Source organism: Neopsephotus bourkii, unplaced genomic scaffold (assembly GCF_033783945.1).
Source record: "Neopsephotus bourkii isolate Nb327-2 ecotype Australia unplaced genomic scaffold, CSIRO-AGI_Nbou_v1 NB_1287, whole genome shotgun sequence".
Classification (NCBI taxonomy): Eukaryota; Metazoa; Chordata; class Aves; order Psittaciformes; family Psittacidae; genus Neopsephotus; species Neopsephotus bourkii.
This window is the reverse complement of record NW_026901771.1, coordinates 1,277,645-1,298,871: the sequence shown is the minus strand read 5'-3', so window position 1 is coordinate 1,298,871 and position 21,227 is coordinate 1,277,645. Positions and strand designations below refer to the sequence as shown.

General features: G+C 39.5%; 1 protein-coding gene across 1 annotated transcript in view; it reads right to left on the bottom strand.

Annotated features, from left to right (window-relative positions):
* The window catches only part of MAN1A2 (mannosidase alpha class 1A member 2), a 129,118-nt gene that overhangs the window by 51,308 nt on the left and 56,583 nt on the right, over window positions 1–21,227 (bottom strand). The window contains exons 4-5 of the mRNA XM_061365357.1: window positions 19,998–20,116; window positions 17,341–17,421 (exon numbers count right to left, since the gene is read on the bottom strand). Of these exons, the coding sequence (XP_061221341.1) occupies window positions 17,341–17,421; window positions 19,998–20,116 (200 nt within the window). The remainder of the gene's footprint in view (window positions 1–17,340; window positions 17,422–19,997; window positions 20,117–21,227) is intronic.

Genomic DNA, 21,227 nt, shown 5'->3' with positions numbered 1-21,227 from the left:
ATCAATCAGTATCTACAGCAGACCAGTTGTGAGGGCCTGAATCATTTTCATCCACTAAATTGATGCTGCCACCCCCCCCACAATATGAAAGCTTAGTTCTGAGTCTATTAATCCAAATAAGGCAAAAACCTTTAGCAGAAAAGGCCTTAAAGATTAAGAAGAGTCTTCAAAAGCCTTATTGATGTAACCAGTGACTGCTGAGATGAATGGCTGCATCTCTAAAAAGACTAGATTATGCTTAATACCGCTGTTAGGTGTTCCCTTCCAGCACTGTGAATGGCAAACAGCCTTGACTGGCCTCTGTTTCTGACTGTAAGGGGGGATTAGAGATGTTTTATACAAATACTGAATCTTTTTCATTTATGTGCATAGATTAGTCTTTGAGTCATTCTTCTTATGCAGTAATAAACGCCAGACTGCTGCTTAATCTGAGTTATTATCTAGTGAGTATGTGTGGTTATGCAATGTGGCTGGTTCTGTAAAATTGGTAACTTTTGATCCTCAAGAAACCATCAGGCAAAACAGACATACTGCACAAGTTCACAAACACTCCTGTGTTTTACAGTGTTCCCAGGGCATTCCCTACTGCAAGCAGGGACCACCCTGATACCATGAAATGAAGAAATTACTTCCTTTTTACATATTTGCTTCTAATAAATTTAATGGATTTAATTACAAAGGCATCTTGTGAGATAAAGGAGATGCAATTTAGAATCTGGTAACATTTCAGCTATTATAGCATGACTTGAGAGTGGGAGAGCACTTTGTATATATTTTATAGATACTTGTGAGTGATGATTGAAGAACTGGTCCCAGAGAATGTAAATCCATGTTCCTGTGAGATTTAATAAGGCAGCTACAAACTACATCACCTATAGTGCCAAAACAATGTAGAATTACATAAATACAACAGCATCCCTTCAGCATTGTAGGTCTCTTGAGTCATAGCAGATGTTCAAGGAAGGAATATTTGCAGATACTGTAAAGACAATGTCATAGCTAAAGTACTTTTTCTGTCTTTGGTGAGCTGTAATGACTACCAAAGTACTTGATGAAGAATACTCAGCATTTCTAAAAGACTGAAAATCTCTAAACAAGAGAAGGCGTATCCTGAAAAAGGATGCTCTGGGAATTTAGATTCATGATAGGAAAAACGTAATATGAAAATTAAAAATCAAACTCCATCTCATCAGTCTAAGATTAGAGCTAATAAAGAGGAACCGACTTGAATCTGGACTATGGTGTCAACTTAAAATGGCTGTGGTGTCAATTTGCTCTGCTTTCTTTACTTCCTCCCTTCAGATATCTGTACACATTGACAAGGTTCCTCCCAAGCCTTTTCTCCTCCAGGCTGAAGAGTCCCAGCTCTCTCAGCCTTTCCTCAGATGAAAGATGCTCCACTCCTTTAACCATCTTTCTGGCCCTTCACTGGACTCTCTCCAGTATGTTGATGTCTCTCTTCTACTGGGGAGCTCAGAACTGAACGCAGCATTCCAGGTGTGTCTGCACCCGCAATGAATAAAAGGAAAGGATCACCTCCCTTGACCTGCTGGAAACACTCCTAATGCAGGTCAGGATATTCACTCTCTTTGCAGCAAGGACACGTTGCTGGCTCATAGTCAACTTGGTTTGCAAAGCTGCTTTGCAGATGGTTAACCTCCAGCATATATTTGTGCATGGGGTTGTTCCTCCCCAGATGCAGGAGTTTGCAATTGACTTCATTGAAGTGCATAAAGTTCCTGTCAGCCCATTTCTCCAGCCTGCTGAGATTCCTCTGAGTGGGTCCCAGTTTGTTGTCATCAGCAAACTTGCCAAGGGTGCACTCTGCCTCCTTAATGAAGATACTGAACAGGACCGGACCCACTATTGATACCAGAGGTACACCACTAGTTACTGGACTCCAAATATATTTTGCACCACTCACCATTACCCTCTGGCCTTGGCCATTCAGCCAGTTTTAAATCCACCTCACTATCAGCTCACCCAGCCCATATTTCACCAGCCTCCTTTTGAGTATCTCATGGGAGACAGTGCTGAAAGCCTTACTAAAGCCTAAGGAGACAATATCCACTGCCCACTCTTCATCTCTCAGGCCAGTCATTTCATCACAGGTTATCAGGGTTGGCTGAGCATGACTTCTCCTTTGGGAATCCATGGTAGCTCCTCCCAATCACCTTGTCGCTCATAGTCCAGGGAACAGAGTAGTTTTTCTAGAGTAATTGTTCCATCACCTTCCCAGAGACTGAAGTAAGATTGACTGGCTTGTAGTTCCCTGGGTCCTCCTTGCCCTTTTTGGCAGTAGGAGTGATCTAAGGGTGATGCCATTCATCTTGGGTATTAGCTTTGGTACCCAATGACACCAATTTAAACCTTAGCTTTTCAATGTACAATTCTGTAAGGTGTGCAGCTGTTTATGCAGAACATGTAGACAGGCAGACAGAAAGAAACTGGGCTTGATGCCTTAGTTTTAACAGTCTCCAAAGTTTTTAAACACTGCCAAATTCACCCTGATGGAAGTACAGGACCAGTTACTTTTCTATTCAAGCAACTGTTGCTGCAGAGTCCTCCCGTGCTAGGAGAATTCTGGTCAACAACAACAGGTTAAAGCAGACATTACTTCATACATCAATACTACATAGCTTGCTGATCTACTTGTTTCACAAGACAATAAAATGCTTCATGAAACGTTCTTTCTTTCAAAATAAAAAAGAAATAACACCAAAATTAAAAAACATCAGAAAGTCAACATTTAAACACTGAAGAACATTTATGACTGCCTCCTCCTGCAGCCATTCTGATCCAGACCTCTCTTCCCTTTAAAGGTTTCTAAAGTCAAACCAGGTATTTTTTTCCACTAAAAGAAAAATAACATTGTGAAGTGCTTTTCTGAAACTCCTTTAGTTTTCAAAACACGCAGACCAGGCTGATGGTTTCTTTAGCCAGTGAGACCACAATCAGATTTCTACAAAGGGAATCATGCTGGGTACCTCCCTGAAAGATCTGCTTTGAATGACAATTTGAACGAAGGCAAGAAAGGCTGTTCAGTTTCAGATGATGCATGAAATTAGGTGATATAACAGTTGCTTCCGATCTAAAAATAATGGCTACGTAAGTCCTGATGTCTGTTAGTATGTCTGTCTGAAATTCAGAGACTGAACTTGTAAAATAGATTTAATGCCATGTATCAGAATTATCCTGACTTCAAAGAAAAAGGCTGCAACTGCGCACATTCTTCTTCTGAAACAAAAAGCTCAGTAAAGCCCACACAACTGTACAGGTCCATTCATACACCCATGCTGCCAGCTCTCCTCTTTCCTAGAGACTCTAGACTTCTGAGATGAAAACAAAGGTCACCTTCTTAGTGTGAGAACACCTCACACTAGACCATATCGACTAAGGCTCTGTCCAGCCTGGCCTTGAATAGTGGCAGGGATGGAGCATTCACCACTTCTTTGGGCAGCTTGTGGCAGTGCCTCACCACCCTCACAGTAAGGAGCTTCTTCCTTATATCTAACCTGAACTTCCCTTGTTTCAGTTTGAACCCATCACCCCTTGTCCTGTCACTACAGTCCCTGATGAAGAGTTCCTCTCCAGCATCCTTGGAAGGCCCCTTTAGGTACTGGAAGCTGCTCTGACGTCTCCCTGCAGCTTCTCTTCTCTGGGCCCAGCTTTCTCAGTCTGTCTTCATACGGGAGGTGCTCCAGCCCCTGATCATCCTCACGGCCTCCTCTGGACTTGCTTGAATACGTGAACTGCATCAGTTACATGCAGAAAAGACAGATTACCTGGTTGAATACAACCTTTCCTATTTATATTTTATAAATTAGCAAATATATGTTCAAATGCTGCTTCTTAGATATAAGATAATAAGTACTGTGGTGGCTTTCTACCACCAGCAGAGAAAGAACTGCAAACAGAATTCTTAAGTGATGTTATCTTTATCTTTTACTTAAAGTTTTCCCAACCTGCTTTCCTGGACAACAGACATGAAGAATCTAGTTACTGTTGACTGAAACATCTTAGGATCCAATGAAATATTCATTGTTTTCACACTATTATCTTTTTAAATCCACATGAGAAAGTTTGAGCATGTATTAACTTATCAGAAATATTTGGAATTTTTGCTCTAGAAGACCTATCCATAAAAATTTGGCATATACTGGCCACCCAGCTAATCACATTTTAACTCCCTGGCACTGGCTGTTAACAACTGAATTAAACCGTACCATTTTGTTCACTTTAATAGCTGTGTCAGCTTCCTTGGCATGGGCTTCGTGCGTATCTGAGTAGAAAAGTTAAACATTCTCCATTTTGAAAGGGACTTCAAATCTGAGGCACTTTACATCAGTCAGTCAACACCACAGATCCCTTAAAATTCAGAATATATGTAATGAAAAACTGGTATATAAATGCCTCCTCGAGCTGATCATTCCTGGAAGAGATATATTGCATTGGTTTCCCTCCTGCCTAAGCCAAAACCCATGCATTCTCAAGTTTATTTGCTCTTCTATTATTATTACTATTACTATAAAGTTGCTTCCAGCCTAGGCAATTTTTATGCTTCCTCTTTCCTGCTTTTCATATCTCTAACTTTTCCACTGTGAGTTTACCTGCACAAGCACTATTAACCTGCCAGATTAGTTACATTTGTAAGTAAATCATTTCAGGACTAGAAGCAACAATCTTGATTTTGCACAACATACCAATCATATAATCAACCTTTAAGATAAAGTCCACCCATTACCCCAGGACTGCCAAGACCACCACTGAACCATCATTCATGCCTAAACACACTCTAAGAGTGGAAGAGGGCTTTTAAAAGAGACTCATTTCAGACAATTTCTTGTTGTTGCATGAGCTGTGGTAGCACAGGAAACCAAGATGTGAGAGCACAGACAGTATCTGGCATCTGGCTTACATGTTTTCCTGCTAGCTGATGGCAGCAAGAAAGATTGATTTAAAGAGTGTGGAAAGAAGGAATGCAGAGAGAAAAAGTAATCTGAATGGCCATCAGGAAACCAAACAAAAGCACCATCAAGGGACAGAAGAGCAGTACGGAGCTTTGCCAGCAGGGAAACAGAAGTAGTAAAAGATGGGGTTTCCAGTCCCCTACCTCACAGAAAGGGAAGTGTCAGGGAAGTTGTTAAGAGAGCACGAATAGGAGCTGAAGGGAAGAAACAAAAGGCATGAGGAGGAAGGACAGGGAATGAATGGCAGGCCAAAGCAGACAAAGCATAGCGAGGGACCATGGAGGAAATGCCAAGAGTGTAGTTGTAAGGAATGGGAGTGTGAGAAACATCTTGTGTAATCTGATATGGGAAGAATGTTTTTCATCTCTATAGCATATTCTTAGGACCTAGAATTGACCCCAATATATCAGGTTTTCAACATGCCTTCACAGCCAAACACAACCAAGCAAATCAAATGGTAAGAATGAATCTCCCTAATCAGTGATCTTTGGCATTTTGGTACTACCCATTGCTCTACTGAGTTAAGTAACAGACTGCATTATGTGCCTGAAGGTCCCAACCCAACCGATGATTTAGTCCCTCTACAGTTTTAAGAAGGAAAATCTGTATTAGAAACCCTAAGAAATGATTCTAAAGACAAGTAATTAAGCTGTTTGTGCCATATTTACAAGCCTTATGAGAATCATTTTTGTTCAATAAAAATTATCTACCTTCTCTGATTGTTAATCACTCTTGACACTGGCTTTCTTTGTGGTAATACCCTCTCCTAAAATGTTCTTCACTCACATCAAATCTCTCCTTAATTCCCCACATATTTTTCTCTGCCATGTCATCTTTTTTTTTTACACTCTATCAGTTTCTACTTTCTTTCTCAGTTATTCCTGTCTCACGTTTCTCCTGAAAGTGCTGCCAAGCTCTTCATTTTAAATTAATCTTGATTTCCCCTTTAGACATTGCCAGAAATTACTTAGTCCCCTTTAGACTGTATTTGCCTACCCAAAACCAGTTAAACAGAGATGAAATTACATATTGTTTCACATGACATGCACTCATTACACACAGAGCCTCCCTCCTCTCATTGGTATGATGAGCGGTTGGAATTAGATGATATTAAGGTCCCTTCCAACCCTATTTTATGACTTGATGTGACAGATCACAATGCAAAAATCAATCTAGAAAAAGAAATTATTAAAAAAAAATATCACATAGCTTTTACTTCTTCAAAACCAGACCCTTCACAGACCGTCAGATGCAGAATACATTGCCTTACGCTGCACCAATGATATGCGTAAATAGTGGTTTGTGTGTTGTTTGGGTTGGTTCTGTTTTTAATGAATGGGTCTGTTTTCAGAGATTTACAGACATATTTAGTTTATCTACAATTAATTTATATATTAGGACCAAGCTCTGATAGAAAATTAGTTGGCAGATAAAAGCAATGAGCAATGACTTAGTAAGCACTAAATCTTCAGAGCTGCATAAATTCTGCAAAGCACTTGAAAAAGCAGACATTTCTTTTGAAAAATGAGGAGAAAACCACCCTGATCTCCTACAGCAGAATTTACAGAGCTCAGGGCCAGAAATAACATACAAAGATTATTTTATGCCATGCAAACATAAATCAGAGGCTCAACAGAGCAACAGTTTGATCATCTATATAAAGTATAATTATCAAGCTACCTTGACAATTACGTCAGTAGGTAGCATTTAAGCAAACCATTGCTTCCAGAGATAGATCTGGACCGAGTCTTATACCACATACTGATTATTCATGTGTCCAGGAGGCATAACTGTCAGTCCTCTACCTTTCCATTATTTTCCTACCTCTTCTGCTAGTTTTGCGCATCCTTTTAACAACATGATTACCACCAAGTTTCAAGCAGAAATAAGTTCCTCGTTGTAGTCAGAACTCCTATTTATAAATCCAAACACTCACAGGTCTTTTGCCACAAGATTTCATTCCAAAATACAAACTGCCCTCCTTGCCTTTTCCAAGTTCCACATACTCTTCATAGCTATAGCTACTCAAAACATATTCCCTGATCCTGTTTCCATATGGGTCTAGCCAACATGGGTTGTTTGATCTTCTTGTAAGTTACAGCCTGCATCTACGACATTAGTAACATTAAAATGGATTTAATCTACACACACCAAGTTGAAGAATTGATTACATTTCTCTGGAATTTTCTATTTATTTGTCATCTCAGAATGAGAAATCTACAATCAGCAATAAATTCTTCTGAGACTACTTACTGTCAAGTCACTATTACAACAACTATCTTTTATTTTCCATTAATTGAATTTCTGGAATAGGGAGGAGAAGTGAAATCATACAAACTGTCTCACAGATACCTAGGTCACCTTAAAGGACCTTTTCTGAACCTGGACATATGTAGTTGGGCTCTTTTGCTTAGGCATTTATCTACAATTTTCTATGTTGAATTTTAAAGATGAATGTTAAAAGGCTCAAGAATTTTTTGGTCATTTGTATAAAGATTTGTTCGCTGACTATCCAATTCATAAATGATAACACAATCCTACTGCAGACAGCAGCCTCTTGTCTCCTAAAAGACTAGAAGAGTGAACGCTCTTCCTCCTGTGATAACTGCACATGTCATTAGAGGCAACATGATTTGTGTTAATATTTTTGCTAGGTTTTAGTAATTTTCCTTTACAGTCATTGTAGCATTCATGGCATTTATTTTTCTCTCACAGTACCTGTTCTTGTCTCTAAAGTTCCTTTTAAAAAGGAAAACGTAATAGTTAGCACTGAATGAAAACAAGTTCGAAAAGGCAACACCAGCCAAAGACACCTGGTTTTAAAGTGTTTGGACTCCTGTCCAGAGTCATACTGTTGTTTTGGTTTAAAGTGAAAAGATATCCTATGGAAAGAGCAGCATTTTCAGTTGACAAAAGAGAATGCCATGCTCCCTCTCTGATCAGCTCAAGCATGAAAATCCTTCATGCAGACACTAACTTAGGAGGAAAGAATATAGGAAAACTCATTGGGTAGAAAGTCAAGTATTAGTGTGCCAACAGTAATGCCAGTAAATGAATGTCTGGATACTGTGCTTGCTGTGACTGGTGCCCATCAGCATCAGTATGACCGGGTTAACTACTGAAAAGGGAGCCAAAGAAGAGACATGGTCATCAGGAGATACGTAACATACAAGTAGTTGCAAAAGGTCTTGTCTTTCTCAGCATTTGTAGCTCTCTACAGGAACACGACCAAAGAGTAAGCTTTAAGAGTGGCTACCACTGCACAGTTAATGTATTTTCAAATTCTAACAGCTTGTCCTTTATTTGCACCAGTTTAAAGCATGATATACTAAGAGGCCATGCTATTTCTGATCAAATTTTGAGTAGAGGGAAATAAATTGCAATGAAGTCAGTTTTACCCTCTTCTCCTTGGTTGCCCTGGGGTACCGAAATGCAGCAATAAATTGGGCTATGTGTAATTTGTCAGAAAATGTTTACTACAGCCTAGTAAACACATTACAAGCTTTACTATCTGCATTGCAGCAAGCAGTGGCACTGCCCAATATGTGACAGTGCTTTAACACTCAAGGGAAAAAGATTTCTTTTTTCAGGCTGTGTCCTGTTAGGGAGCTGTCATGACTACTTATGAATAAGCAGCTCAGCTTCTTGCAACAAATTGAAATCCAATCTTCATTGGCTAGCACATACACAACGCTGTTATCTCTTCTGAGTGTTTTAAACCTTTGAAGAAAAACTTTAGAAAAGCCCCTTCACAGGTACAGTCAAAACTTCTGTGAAACCAGTTCACAAAATACATTGTCTTGCTTACCAAAAATCTATACTTTAAATAGATAGGTCAGTTGTTGGCGATATCTGTTGGCATAATATGTTATGATTTTACTATATAATTTTACTAGGGAGTTTCCTGAAGAGAAGAGATGATGCCTGCCAGTTTGCTCAAAAGGATTCGTTTGATTATCTGTTAATAGAGTACCAGGCACTTACCACCATCTCTTGCTCTGTTTTAAATGAGATTTCAGGCTTGATTTATCCACATATGTTATATTACTTTGTCCAGAAAGATGTGTCATTTTAACGGTGCTTATAAAGATGATAAAGGCAATCAAAAGGAAAGCAACTGCTTCACATCTAAGGCTGGCAAAGGTAAACACAGTAAATATTCTTGTATATATATGTTCATGGTATTGCAAATACCATAAATAACTTTGTTCAACAAAAAAACAAAACAGTAATCTACCCCTTTTACTGTATTACTAAATCTGCAACAGACAAGAACACTTCATCATAATGGTGTAAGTGTCCTCCTGCCACTATCACACAACATAATACTCACTTTGTTTTCTGACTTGAGACTATTACTCAAGCACAGCCACATATGCCACACAACTGACCCTCTATCCATCTGCTGTCATTCCATGTCTTACTGCTAGCAGGAGTATTTTATTTGCCACTACCACTCACACCAGGAGCTTTAATGGTTTGTGAAGCTCCATTTAATGGAAAAAAAGCAAGCAGTCAACAGGTAGCTTACGCACTCTCTCCACAGACAAATGCTGTTCATACCAGATGAGATGCTTAGTTACTCTAAAGGCAAGATGGGGTTAGTCCTTGCACACCTTACAAATCTCTTCATGGACTATTAACAAATGAGCTCAGGGCAAAGCATGTAAGTGTCCCTTACTAATCCTAATTGTCAATCACTTGCTTTACAAACCACAACACATGCAATAACTGGAACCAAACCCTGACACCTGCTGCAAACAGCTGCAGTGAAACTGTGGGGAGGAACGCAGAAGCCATGGGCTCAACACAGTTTTTACCAGATGCCAGTCAAGAGAGTTACACCTGGATTTTCACAGTCCACTGCTCCCTGCAGTATTCCTGTCTGGTTCATCTGGCTTAAGGAAATGTTCTGAATCTTCAGAGTTTTAAGGACTCTAATCTGTCAGTGAGGGCCACAGACACTCAGGGTGCTAACTGCTGAGTAAAGGTGAAGTCATGCTTCTGTTCACTAAAGTACCTCAACTCCAGTGAACAGCTCCAGTATTTTCATCCTTAAGCCTATCCACTATCCAATTACTGATGTCTGAGATTAGCATGACAACAGGTACTTCCACAAGAATACTGCAAACCTTCATGAATGAACATTTATGGCACATATGCCCAACAGAGTTTTACAGAAAAGAGTAAGAACAGAATGCTCATCCTGAGTGCATAAATATAGGTGTTAGCCACCCACCTGCCAAGACTCCTGCACAGAAGCTCGTTCCCTTCAGTTTTGTCCCTGGCTGGGTTTGGATTTCATGCATATGCATGGCAGAGCAATACCTCCTAAGCACCCTGAGACCTACTGACCATCTTGGATCTGAAACAGAGGAGTGGCTATAGCACTGTACTAGTCAGCACACACACTGCTTTGGGGAAAATGCATAGTCAGAACAACCACCTTGGAAGATGCATTCTACAGACCATGATACAACTAGAAATACCTACAGAGCAGGCCTATTAGTGTTTCCTAGTCTCTTCTCACTGGGGATGCTTCCCTAAGAGCAGAGATAGCCAGATTTATTTATGGGCCTGGTTCCAGCCCCATAAGAAATTCACCTTTTCAGCCTTTATATTGTCTTCTTTCCTTGGTGAGGATGATGGTGGTGGCAGGGGCCTCATTACTAGAATTGCCTCAGAGAAAAAGGGCGCTGCAACTTCTTTGAATGCTCCAAGGAACAAATAAATGGTACTTAAGAATAATACTCGCTGGAGATGCCACAGTATCCAGAAACAGCAGACATTACTTTGATTGGGATCACTGTGAAGAGATTACTATTCCTGTAGATTTCCTCAAAAATTTGGACTTTACTTATTTATTCTTTGCAAAGTTGGACAGACATTTGGCATGTAATGTAATACGAGTATCACATTCACTCTAGCAGTGGGTACAGGCACTGCCAGAGGCTACTGGACAGGAGCCAAGGAGAAGCAACCGCAATTCATCAAATGCAACTGTAAAGGAATCAGATTTTGAACACACAGCAGTCAACTATGGTATCTTTATGTTTTTGCAAGTATCACTGTTGTTCTTTATCTGGCTTATGCTTTAGTGCTCCTATGGTCATTTCATTATGTGTTTAATTTGTGAATATTCAATAATGTGTTTAATTACAGGATTATTCTGCATGTATGCACCACCTGGGCTCTACAGCTGCTTGTCTTTCTCCTTGAACAAGCCCCCATTTGGAGAGCAGAAAGTTCAGTTACAGTGCCTTCACAAAAGCTTGGAAGTGAAGAAACCACTCCTAGCAGGGTTCAGCAACTCACTGCTGCCTTTTGGATGGTCTTCAGAAATGAAGAACAATGGGCCTGGATCCTACAAGATCCTTTAAGAACCTCTATCTGCCTTGAGGAGCTCAAAGAACTTCACATAGCCAATATTAAGAACTGCACCTTGTTTCTGCTGGCATTGTTTGTCGGCAATGTCTTCCTTGTATTTAGTGCTCCCTCACTAATCAGGTGTGGGGACAGCACAATGGAAATTATAGCTCTTGGATCATTTGATTTAGCACACCGTAAGAAAATACCACTTCTGCTTAAGATTCCAGTGTGGTACCCTACCTCAGGATCTGACAGAGCTTTTACTGTCCTAGGCTTTGAGGACATTGTAATTCCTGGTCCCCTGGTAGCCTACCAGATCAAGCACTCAGGCATACTCATCATGGATCAATTTTGTAACTTCTACTGCAGCTTCTAGCTGTGGTGTTGGCAAGCTTTGTTGTTTCAGCATTAGCACAGAAAGATCAGCCAGCTCTTTTCTGCTTGGTGCCATTCATTCTTACTGCTTGCCTGATTGTTGCTTTTTTGCATGAGAAGCTGAGAGCATTAGGGACAGGCAGCGATTTTATACATCAGGCCTCCTGTTCTCCTCAGAAATCAGTATCAACTAGCCTGATGCCCAGAAAGACCCAGATCCACAAATAGGATGAAGAAGGGGAAGAACGTGTAAATCAATCATTTGCCAAATAAAGACCAATTAGATAATTTACATTGAAAAGAGTAATTTACCAATACCAACATACATAGTAAAGAGAAAACCTCATGTTACTGAGTGAAAAAGCAAGCACTAAGCATGATCTTGAACAAAATCTTTAATCAGAGAACTGCATAGACACCATGGAAGAATTCCAGAGCTGCATCCTGAGAAACCAGCTATTAAATATAGCTGATTTCCAGGTAACAGAGAAACATCCCGAGGAAGAGACTTTCAAATTAGACTGTATGAACAGCTCCAATCTAATAATAAAAATGTAACCTGCATTTCACAAAAAGAAAAAAGATGCTATTGCAAGTGCTTTGTGTCACTCTGACCTCTGTGCATAAATGATACTCTTCCATTATGCATTTCTACATTTCTACCTTGGTTCTATTACATGCAATAAAGTCATATCAAGCTATTTTATTATTGTTGGATAAGAAGTTGAAGATAACCACAAAGTACACTGAGCATTCTCATACAGCAAGTCTAGGGAACTCGAATAAGCATAAAGGAACCTGCTGTTCTAAGTACAATGCTAAATAATGCCTTGATAGGCATCAAGAACCATAAAACCCATGGATTCACAAGATAAAAATTGTATTGTGTTATGATGATGAACGATAGAAAACAAACCCCTTAATGCAGCCACACACACACAAGTTGGTTTTTTATTTTGGGTTTGGGCCTTTTTTAACTCACGTAAGGCTTATTTTCATCCTAAACTGCTGCATTCAATTTTTCTCCAAACTAGGCATACAGAACATTTCATTTCTACTTATCTCTGTTACATTATCAACTCCAGAACAGTCCCCCCCAGGCATAATGAAGACCATGTCTAGTTCCTACAGAAGTTAAAGAACTGTGGCAGGGATTACGGAGAAACAGTCTGGCTCAATTTAGATAAGAAATCATTATATATTTTACCACCAGTATGTGAATTTGGCCTGTTAACTCCATCTGCCAGATGGGAAAGAGAAAGTAGGGTGGTACCTGTGAACTCAGAAGTTGAAAACTTTGTAGTTCACACACCTTAAATACAAGCTCATGCTTCCTTTTTGAGAAAAATGCAAAATGTAAATATTCTATCCATTCTATCATAGCCTGGGGTGGAAAAAATGGGTGCCTGGTTCCAGAGTATGGCCCCCAGCCACCTTCTATTAAGCCACACTCTTAAACCTCATACCTCCAAAAAACATTAAGTAGCTCCTGATTGAGTATGTGAATTTTGCACTTCCTATTTAGAGATTTAAGTACTTACAGATTATGTCTCTTAACATGCAATTTAGCAAGGAATAATGAGGAGTGAAATAAACGCTTTGTGTTGGTTGCTCAGTGGAAACAGTGAGGAAGCCTCTGGCATATAGCAAAGTACAAGAGAGCCTCTCTGGACATATAGCACTCCCAAGGAGATCTCCTGCTTTTTTCTCCTCATATTTTATCAAGTCTCTTCTTGCTTTCTTTGTTTTGACAGTCTAATAAAAAAAAATATCCAGTATACCCCACCAACGTTAGGGTCCCAAGTACAAGCTGTATCCAGCGCTGGGGTCCCCAGTACAAGAAAGGAATGCACATGTTAGAACAAGTCCGGAGGAAGGCCATGAAAACAATCAGAGCTGGAATACCCCTCCTGTGAGGAAAGGCTGAGAGAATTGGGGCTGTTCAGCATGGACAAGAGAAACTTTAGGGGAGACCTTATAGTGGCCTTTCAAATTGTAACACGGGCTTATAAGGAGGACTGAGAGTGACTTTTTACCACAGCCTGTAGTGACAAGAGAAGGGGCAATGGTTTTAACACTCAAAGAAACTAGGTTTAGACTGGATATAAAGAAGTAATTCTTTTACTATGAGGGTGGTGAGGAGCTGGTACAGGCTGCTCAGAGAAATTGTGGATGCCTTATCAGGTCAGATGGGGTTTTGAGCACCCTGACCTAGAGAAAGATGGTTCTGCACATGGCAGGGGCTTAGACTAGATTATCTTTAAAAGTGCCTTCCAACCCAAACCATTCCATAATTCTATATTCCACTATTTAAACATATATTTGTTATATATTTCAATAAAGTACTTTAGAGAACGGCCACAGGCTCAAAGCTAGAAAACACAAACCCAGAACCCACCCCAAGAATTTCAAAAGCAAGGACAGATTAGGACCTCGCTCCAATACAGCAGCAGAGACAAAGGCAGCACACTCTTAGATCTGATATTATACACCATGTCAGACACCAGATGGCCTGTCCACAACGAGCCATGAAAAACTTACTGTACAGAGGATTTAAACAAGGGCCTCCCAGATTGCAGACCTACTTGCCCTGCCATCAGATAAACCCTACTGCTGTTTCAACTTTAGAAGACTGAAACAGAGTGCATCGGCACATTTTCCACTGTGTCAAGTTTCACAGACATATCTTGATTTTCTTCTATTCAAAAGGCATTCTGACATGAAAAGTCAAGAAAAATGATACTTTCATTAAGATATGCTTCATTATTCTTTTAACCACTGCAGTAAAAGGAAACTTTTACTTAAAGAAGGGGCAGAAATACCCACGATCTTAACAGGAAAGACTCAAAACGTTACCATCAAATATGATCAGCACCATAAAACCCAGAATCACAGTTCATCCTCATCTAAGAAATGTCAGTAACACAACAGCTAAAAATATAGCATGGAGATCACAGAGTCATGACACTAGACACCCTAAGTAGTTTTTAAAAGCTAACATGTTTCTGATAAAAGTGTTAAACAGAACAATTTTATCTAAATTGATAGCCAGATGTACTTAAAAACCATGATCATTATGAGCCGTAAACAGATAAAATCCTATCAAGCACAATTACCCGCTTTATACAAAGGGCAAAAGCCACGCTGACTGCCAAATCCTCCAAATGCGGCCACTTAAAAGTGCCTAAACTTTCACAGCTGATGCAGAGTCCTGGACACTTTCTTTAACGGTTGTCACTACAGCATCTTTAACAGCACTAAGGGATAGGAGTCAAAAGAAAATAAGAACAGCTTTTATAACCGCCACCAAACAGCAGTTACTCCTGTTGCAGACCTAAGCAGAATGTATATAAAAAAGGGGAAAACTTATTCCAAGCAGCCTGTTCATTCATCAGGGACTGTAGCAATAGGACAAGGGGAAATGGGTTTAAACTAAAACAGGGGAAGTTCAGATTAGATATAAAGAAGTTCTGTACTATGAGGGTGGTGAGGCACTGGCACAGGTTGCCCAGAGAAGCTGCAGCTGGCCCCATCTCTGTCAGTGTTCAAGACCAGGTTGGCCAGAGCCTTGGGTGACATGGTCTAGTGTGAGGCATCCCTGCCCATGACAGGGGGTTGGAACTGCATGATCTTAAGGTCCTTTCCAACCAAAACCATTATGTGATTCTATGATTTTTCATTACATAAATAAGACATGCAAAAGTATGGAAATTAGCATGAAAACCTTGTAAATCAGTAGCTAGCAACAATCTTACAGAAAAAGCTTGGAGGAAGGGAGATGGGATTGAAGCATCAAGGTGTTGGAAGGAAACATAGGCAAATGATAGCTTGATCTACAAAAGCCTACCTACCAGTAGATATAGACCCCTCAGAGGCATAAGCCCATGTGCACGTTCACAACCTGATTAGGCGAAACATCCAAATGGGTAGCTACTACATGTCAGAATGCACGCCCCAATCCTGAGCTAAGGAACACCTTACCACATTGGAAACTCTAAAGAGTTCTCACAGAGGCAGGTGTGTCTCTCCTGGGCTCAATTACCAAAAAGCCTCAAGTTCCTTTGTCTTACCCACACTGACAAATTGCAGACAAACCATCCAAGTTGGCAACTGTTGTCCCTCAGGTACCAGAAGCAGTTCTATCTGTCGTGCTATTTTGAAAGCAATGCAGCTTGAACACTCTTTTCAGGAGTATTTTTAGGAGTATTTTGGAAAAAACACACAAACACTTGACAGGAACAATCTTCTACAACTCATGAAGCATTTGAAGCTCATTGGAAAGACTTGATGCCGTAAAAATGTTTTTAAAACCAAAAGTCAGCCCAGTGACTACATTTAGGAAAGACAGAGGGTAAAAGCCTTCCAAGAAGGAAAGAAAGAAATGTGTTGATGAAAATTCTTTAAGTAAAGGAGCATGTCTGACTCTACCAAGCAGTTAGACAACTGAATGGAAAAGGAAAACACTCCTATGACAGAAAATTCACAGATCCCAGAATGATGCCAACGATATAAAGAGCCAACATATATGGGGTTTTCTCCCCGTTATTTTTAGAGCTGTGGGCTTAAAATCCCTGGAATTTGCTGATACGTATAAGGTGCTCCCCTAAAAAAGAGCAAAGACACATACTCTTACTGTGAGGGTGGTGAGGCGCTGGCACAGGGTGCCCAGAGAAGCTGTGGCTGCCCCATGCCTAGCAGTGGTCAAGGCCAGGTTGGATGGGGCTTGGAGCAAAATGGTCTAGTGGAAGGTGTCCGTGTCCACGGCAGGGGATTGGAACTAGAGGATATTTTACATCCCTTCCAACATAAACCACTATGATTCCATGATACAAACACCTGAAAGTGCATTAAACCTTCAGTCATGAAGTATGTCTGGAAGCCTGACATTTTAGGCTTTAGAAGGGCCATGAAAAATAAAAGGTAAACCCAAACAAATCAAAGACACAGGTAATATATCAAAAGACATCAAAAAACCTATGACTTAATCTATAGCATGGATCGAGCTCCAGCCTTGTTAAAGTATGTGAAGTAACATTCATCAGCAATGTTATTGATGGACCAAAGAAGTCCGTAGTTTCAGGGCTTTGGGTATAGGCAGCCTTCCAATCTAAGCATGTCTTTGAATAAGTGCTCAGAAGTAGAATTATCCAATCTTTTTTAATAGAAGTTTCAAAAGTGGGATAAAATTGGCTTGATGTTTCTCAGTTTGTCCCTGAGAAAATGGTAAGATTGTGCAGCTCTTTTGTGAAGTAAACCTACAGCCTTGCAGGACAAGTGACAAAACTGTTATTTCTACCTTCCTGGAATTACAGAATATCAAACCAAGTTATTGGCATAAAAAGCTAGCGACTTGACATTTCAGGTTTACTTGAGTGGATATATCTTTTGAAAACATCTTGATAAAAGAAACATTTCAAAGCTCTAATAAAATGGTCCTAAACTGGCCAAGACCAGCACAGAAACGAGCTTTAGAGTTCCCATACTCTAAGAATTTGGTTACTTTAGACAACTTACTGCTGTAAAATTAGTTTGCAAACTACTGAGAAGCCAAGAGTCTAAAAAATTCTTTCTATGCAACATTTGCTAGAATACATTAAATTTGACAGATACATTCAAGTCTTCTTACCTCTTGTCCTGAAAGGTAGTATGCTGCTAGAAGACCACCAATGAAGCGAATATTGACCTCAAAAACAGATACTTCAGAATTCTAGAACAGAAAGGAACAGCCAACATTTAACCAACTCCCTAATCAGCAATGGGAAAATAACTGTCAAAGCAGAGGCTTTGTTTGGATAGTTTCAGTATCTAGATTCATACTGAACTTCCCATGCACACCTTCACACCACCAAATGGTAATTCTAGTTATAATTTTAACTGATTTTTAAAAATCAGACTAGTTTTTCTCCTGCTCTCTAACCTTATCATCACCACAAAGTGCAATTAAAGTTGTTTGGGAATAGTGGGAAGGAAGAAAAGACCCACATATTTCCATAATACAGCATCTTTTCTCTTACATTTAAGCATACCACTGCCATCCCTAGAGATGTTCAAGGCCAGGCTGGATGTGGTTCTGACCTGACGTAGCTGAAGATGGCCCTCCTCATTGCAGTAGGTTTGGGCTAGATGAGCTTTGAAGGTACCTTCCAACCCAAACTTTTCTATGATTCTCTAACACCAAATCTTCTGGGTTTACAGGATAAAGCTAAATAATAATTAGGTAATTCCTGTAATGCACTTTCTTAACCGGAATTACAAACATACATTCTTAAATTCAGAGCTCTATTTTAACATAGCCTCTGTCTAAGAATAGCATTTACGTATTTAATGATATGACACACAGTACTGCAACACCACCGAGAAACTCAAGAGAATAAACCATTTTACTGACTTCCTCCATATTAATATCATTGGGCTAAATTCACCAGTATCTTGTGACTCATTTAAACCACTGAAAATTTAAGAGGAACTAGTCTGTTCTTACATCTTTCTGCCTCCCTCTGCACCCCATTCACCCCTTTGTCTTTATACACCCTATCTGCCTCCTTCATAAACTTCTAATTCAAGCCATTAAACACAGAAATGCAGTTATCTTAGAAGATTTTGAGATAAGGGAGACTTCTCCTTTCATTCAGAAAAGTCACTACAATGTACACTGTACAAGTTGACCCATGTGTTAGCACACAGTTCAAATTTATGGGTATATCTTTCACACTATTCCTATGGCACCTGAAGTTGTATTGTGCATTTTACCTGTATTCAAAATTAATGTGCTTTGAACATATTACGTATTTCAGAAAGATTCTATGAATACTCTAAAAGCTTCCTCAAATAGCATTGATTAGAAGTCTGAAGTTTGAAATACTCCCAAATACAGGTTTTGAGTAAAAAGATAGTTTTATTCACATGTAGGTGACACACGAAAAGTATCAACAGTGCAGCATATTATTCCATTTAATACCTATGAAGGTCATGAATCACAGAAGCAACAGTACAGTGTAGAGTGAAAAATGATTTATATTTCCTAGCAAAAGAATCCAAGAGCAACAAATTTATATATTTATTTATAAACTCCAAGCCATGTAAGGAAATTACTCAAATCTGATGTATACAGGTCATTAACCTTCAGAAGTGTTCTCTGATACATAGGAAGCTATCATTGAACTTTAGATTCTTGGAACATACAGTCTGATTCTAAACCTGCTTTGGGGACAGCCTTCCTGGTCTAGTGGAGGGTGTCCCTGCCTATGGTAGGTGTTTGGAACTAGATGGTCTTTAAAGGTCTGTTCCGACCCAAACCAGTTTGGGAGTCTATGATTTTATAGGAATTTCTGCAATTTATATTGATACAACCTTAGATCAAAAGTTATAGAAGCAATTTAGTTTACCCTCATAACAGTGCCATTACATCTATGCTCTCTGACACATAGGATCTTCATTTTTAGACTAAATAATTATCTGGCATTAACTGCAAAAAGCAGAGTAGAATTTAATGTTTGCCAGATAGTCAATGCATAAAACAAAAAGAAAACACCCAAACAAATAATTTCTGAAGCATAAGATACAGCATAAACCCAACAGGAAGCATCTGCTCAATTCTGACTGTAGCCCTACATTTCATTTTGTGCATTGCTGGAATGTCCAGTAATTGTCCAGGAAAAGTCCAAGAATTGAAATACAAATTGTACCACAATCAGGTGACAGTCCCTGAATCAGTAATAGGAACACTAACTGAGAAGGATAAAATAGAGCCATTTCTTCCATTTTAACACTTCTCAACTCCTCACACAAAAAATTGCTGTATGATAACTGGGAATTTTTTTTATAGACTCAGAACAGGCAAACTATGATGATCCAGATGGCATTCTTCATATTAAAACATCTTAAGGACATGAAAAAAAGAAGAGATTTTACTGTTAGGTAATTCATACACTATGGTTTGGGAGGAAATTGTCTTTTAGAGTTCAGTTACTTGCAACTACTATAACTTAGTAAAGCCTCATTTCTGCCTTCATTTGCGACACCTTGTTGGTTCTCACTGACCACTTCCCCTCCCTTCCACTTTCCAATTATAAGTTGGCCTTTGGAAATACAATATATAGCTATACCTTTGCTTATAATTTAAAGCGTGAAAGGGTTGGGATGTTGCGAACAGAGAACTTCCCTAAAGCATCATACTTTGAATCCCAAGTTTTTTAAGTTCCTGCTGAAAGACCTCTTCTGTCTCCTCTTGAAGTGGAACACCATGAAAAAGACCAGGGAAGTATTAAGGACAGCTCTACTTACCACACTGAAATCAAGGTTTTTGTCAATCCACTCTTGTCCTTCTCTGAATTCATCGTGAAGCCCCATGATATAAAGAGTATCCAATGCATCTACTATGGTAGCACCCATTTGTGAGTTTCCTGCACACAAAAAGAAGGATTTCTATTACAAGTGATTATTTTATTACTTTTCTTAAACTTCACAAGCATGAGAAAATAACCCAAGTGGTAGTAAAGCAAAGTTACAACAAAGATGACAGCACAAAGAATAATCAGAACAAAGAATTAGCAGCTACATAGGAGGATAACACTTCTCTTTCAAAACATCAGTCCTCCGGAACAGTTTGGCTTCTGGGGACAGCAAGACAACTAAAGACAGAAAAAAAACCCCAAACCTTCTCATCTGCTTTCCTAACCTGACCATAAGCAACTATTTTGACACAAAAAAAGGACAGAAAGACCTCCAGCTCCAAAAAGTTATCAGGAATTCTAGGACAGAAGTGTAGTAAAAAAAAAAACAACGCAAGCATACACAAGATAAAGCAACCAGTACTTGCAGTAATGCCTTGCACTTCCCAACACTGACTACTGTAACAGTAATTATAGAAGCTACCTAGTCACTAAAGCACGGGCTGATGAGCACTGACACCCAGAGCTGGCTTGACCGATAAAGCCAAAGCTCCAAAATGTTCGCATCATTGCCTGCAAAGGACCCACGCTATGAGATGCTGATGGATTCCTCAGCTGCCACCATTTAAAGTGTAGCATTTAAAGCCAAATAAAAATCAATGGTGCTTTACTCTAAAATACTGTTCACTTGAAACAGCAGCAATTTCCAGGCGATTGATGAGTGACTCATCAGTGTGTGCAAAGGAGACAAGATGAGGAGGTGGTGAGCTGCTGCCCGTTTTGGCCTTGACCTCCTTAGTCCATCTCAACCTAAGCTGTTGCCTTTAGTAGGCAGAGGTCTTTGTTTCTAGAGGAAAGCAAAAAATACAATTTTTGCATTTATTTTCATGGTGTGTATGAAACTCCCTATGCACTAAAAGTAACCAAATTTTACTGTTCATAGCAATATTCCATAAAACAGTACAATAACTTCATGATTAGCAATTTAATGACAGTAGTCTCCTAGCAAGTTAAGCCAATTTTTTTTTTTAATGTGCTTTTCATCCATAGTGAAATCTCTGTAGTGCAGTGTTCCTGCTTGTTGTTTCTATTCTTTCATTTCTGGTTTTTACATGTTTAGAGG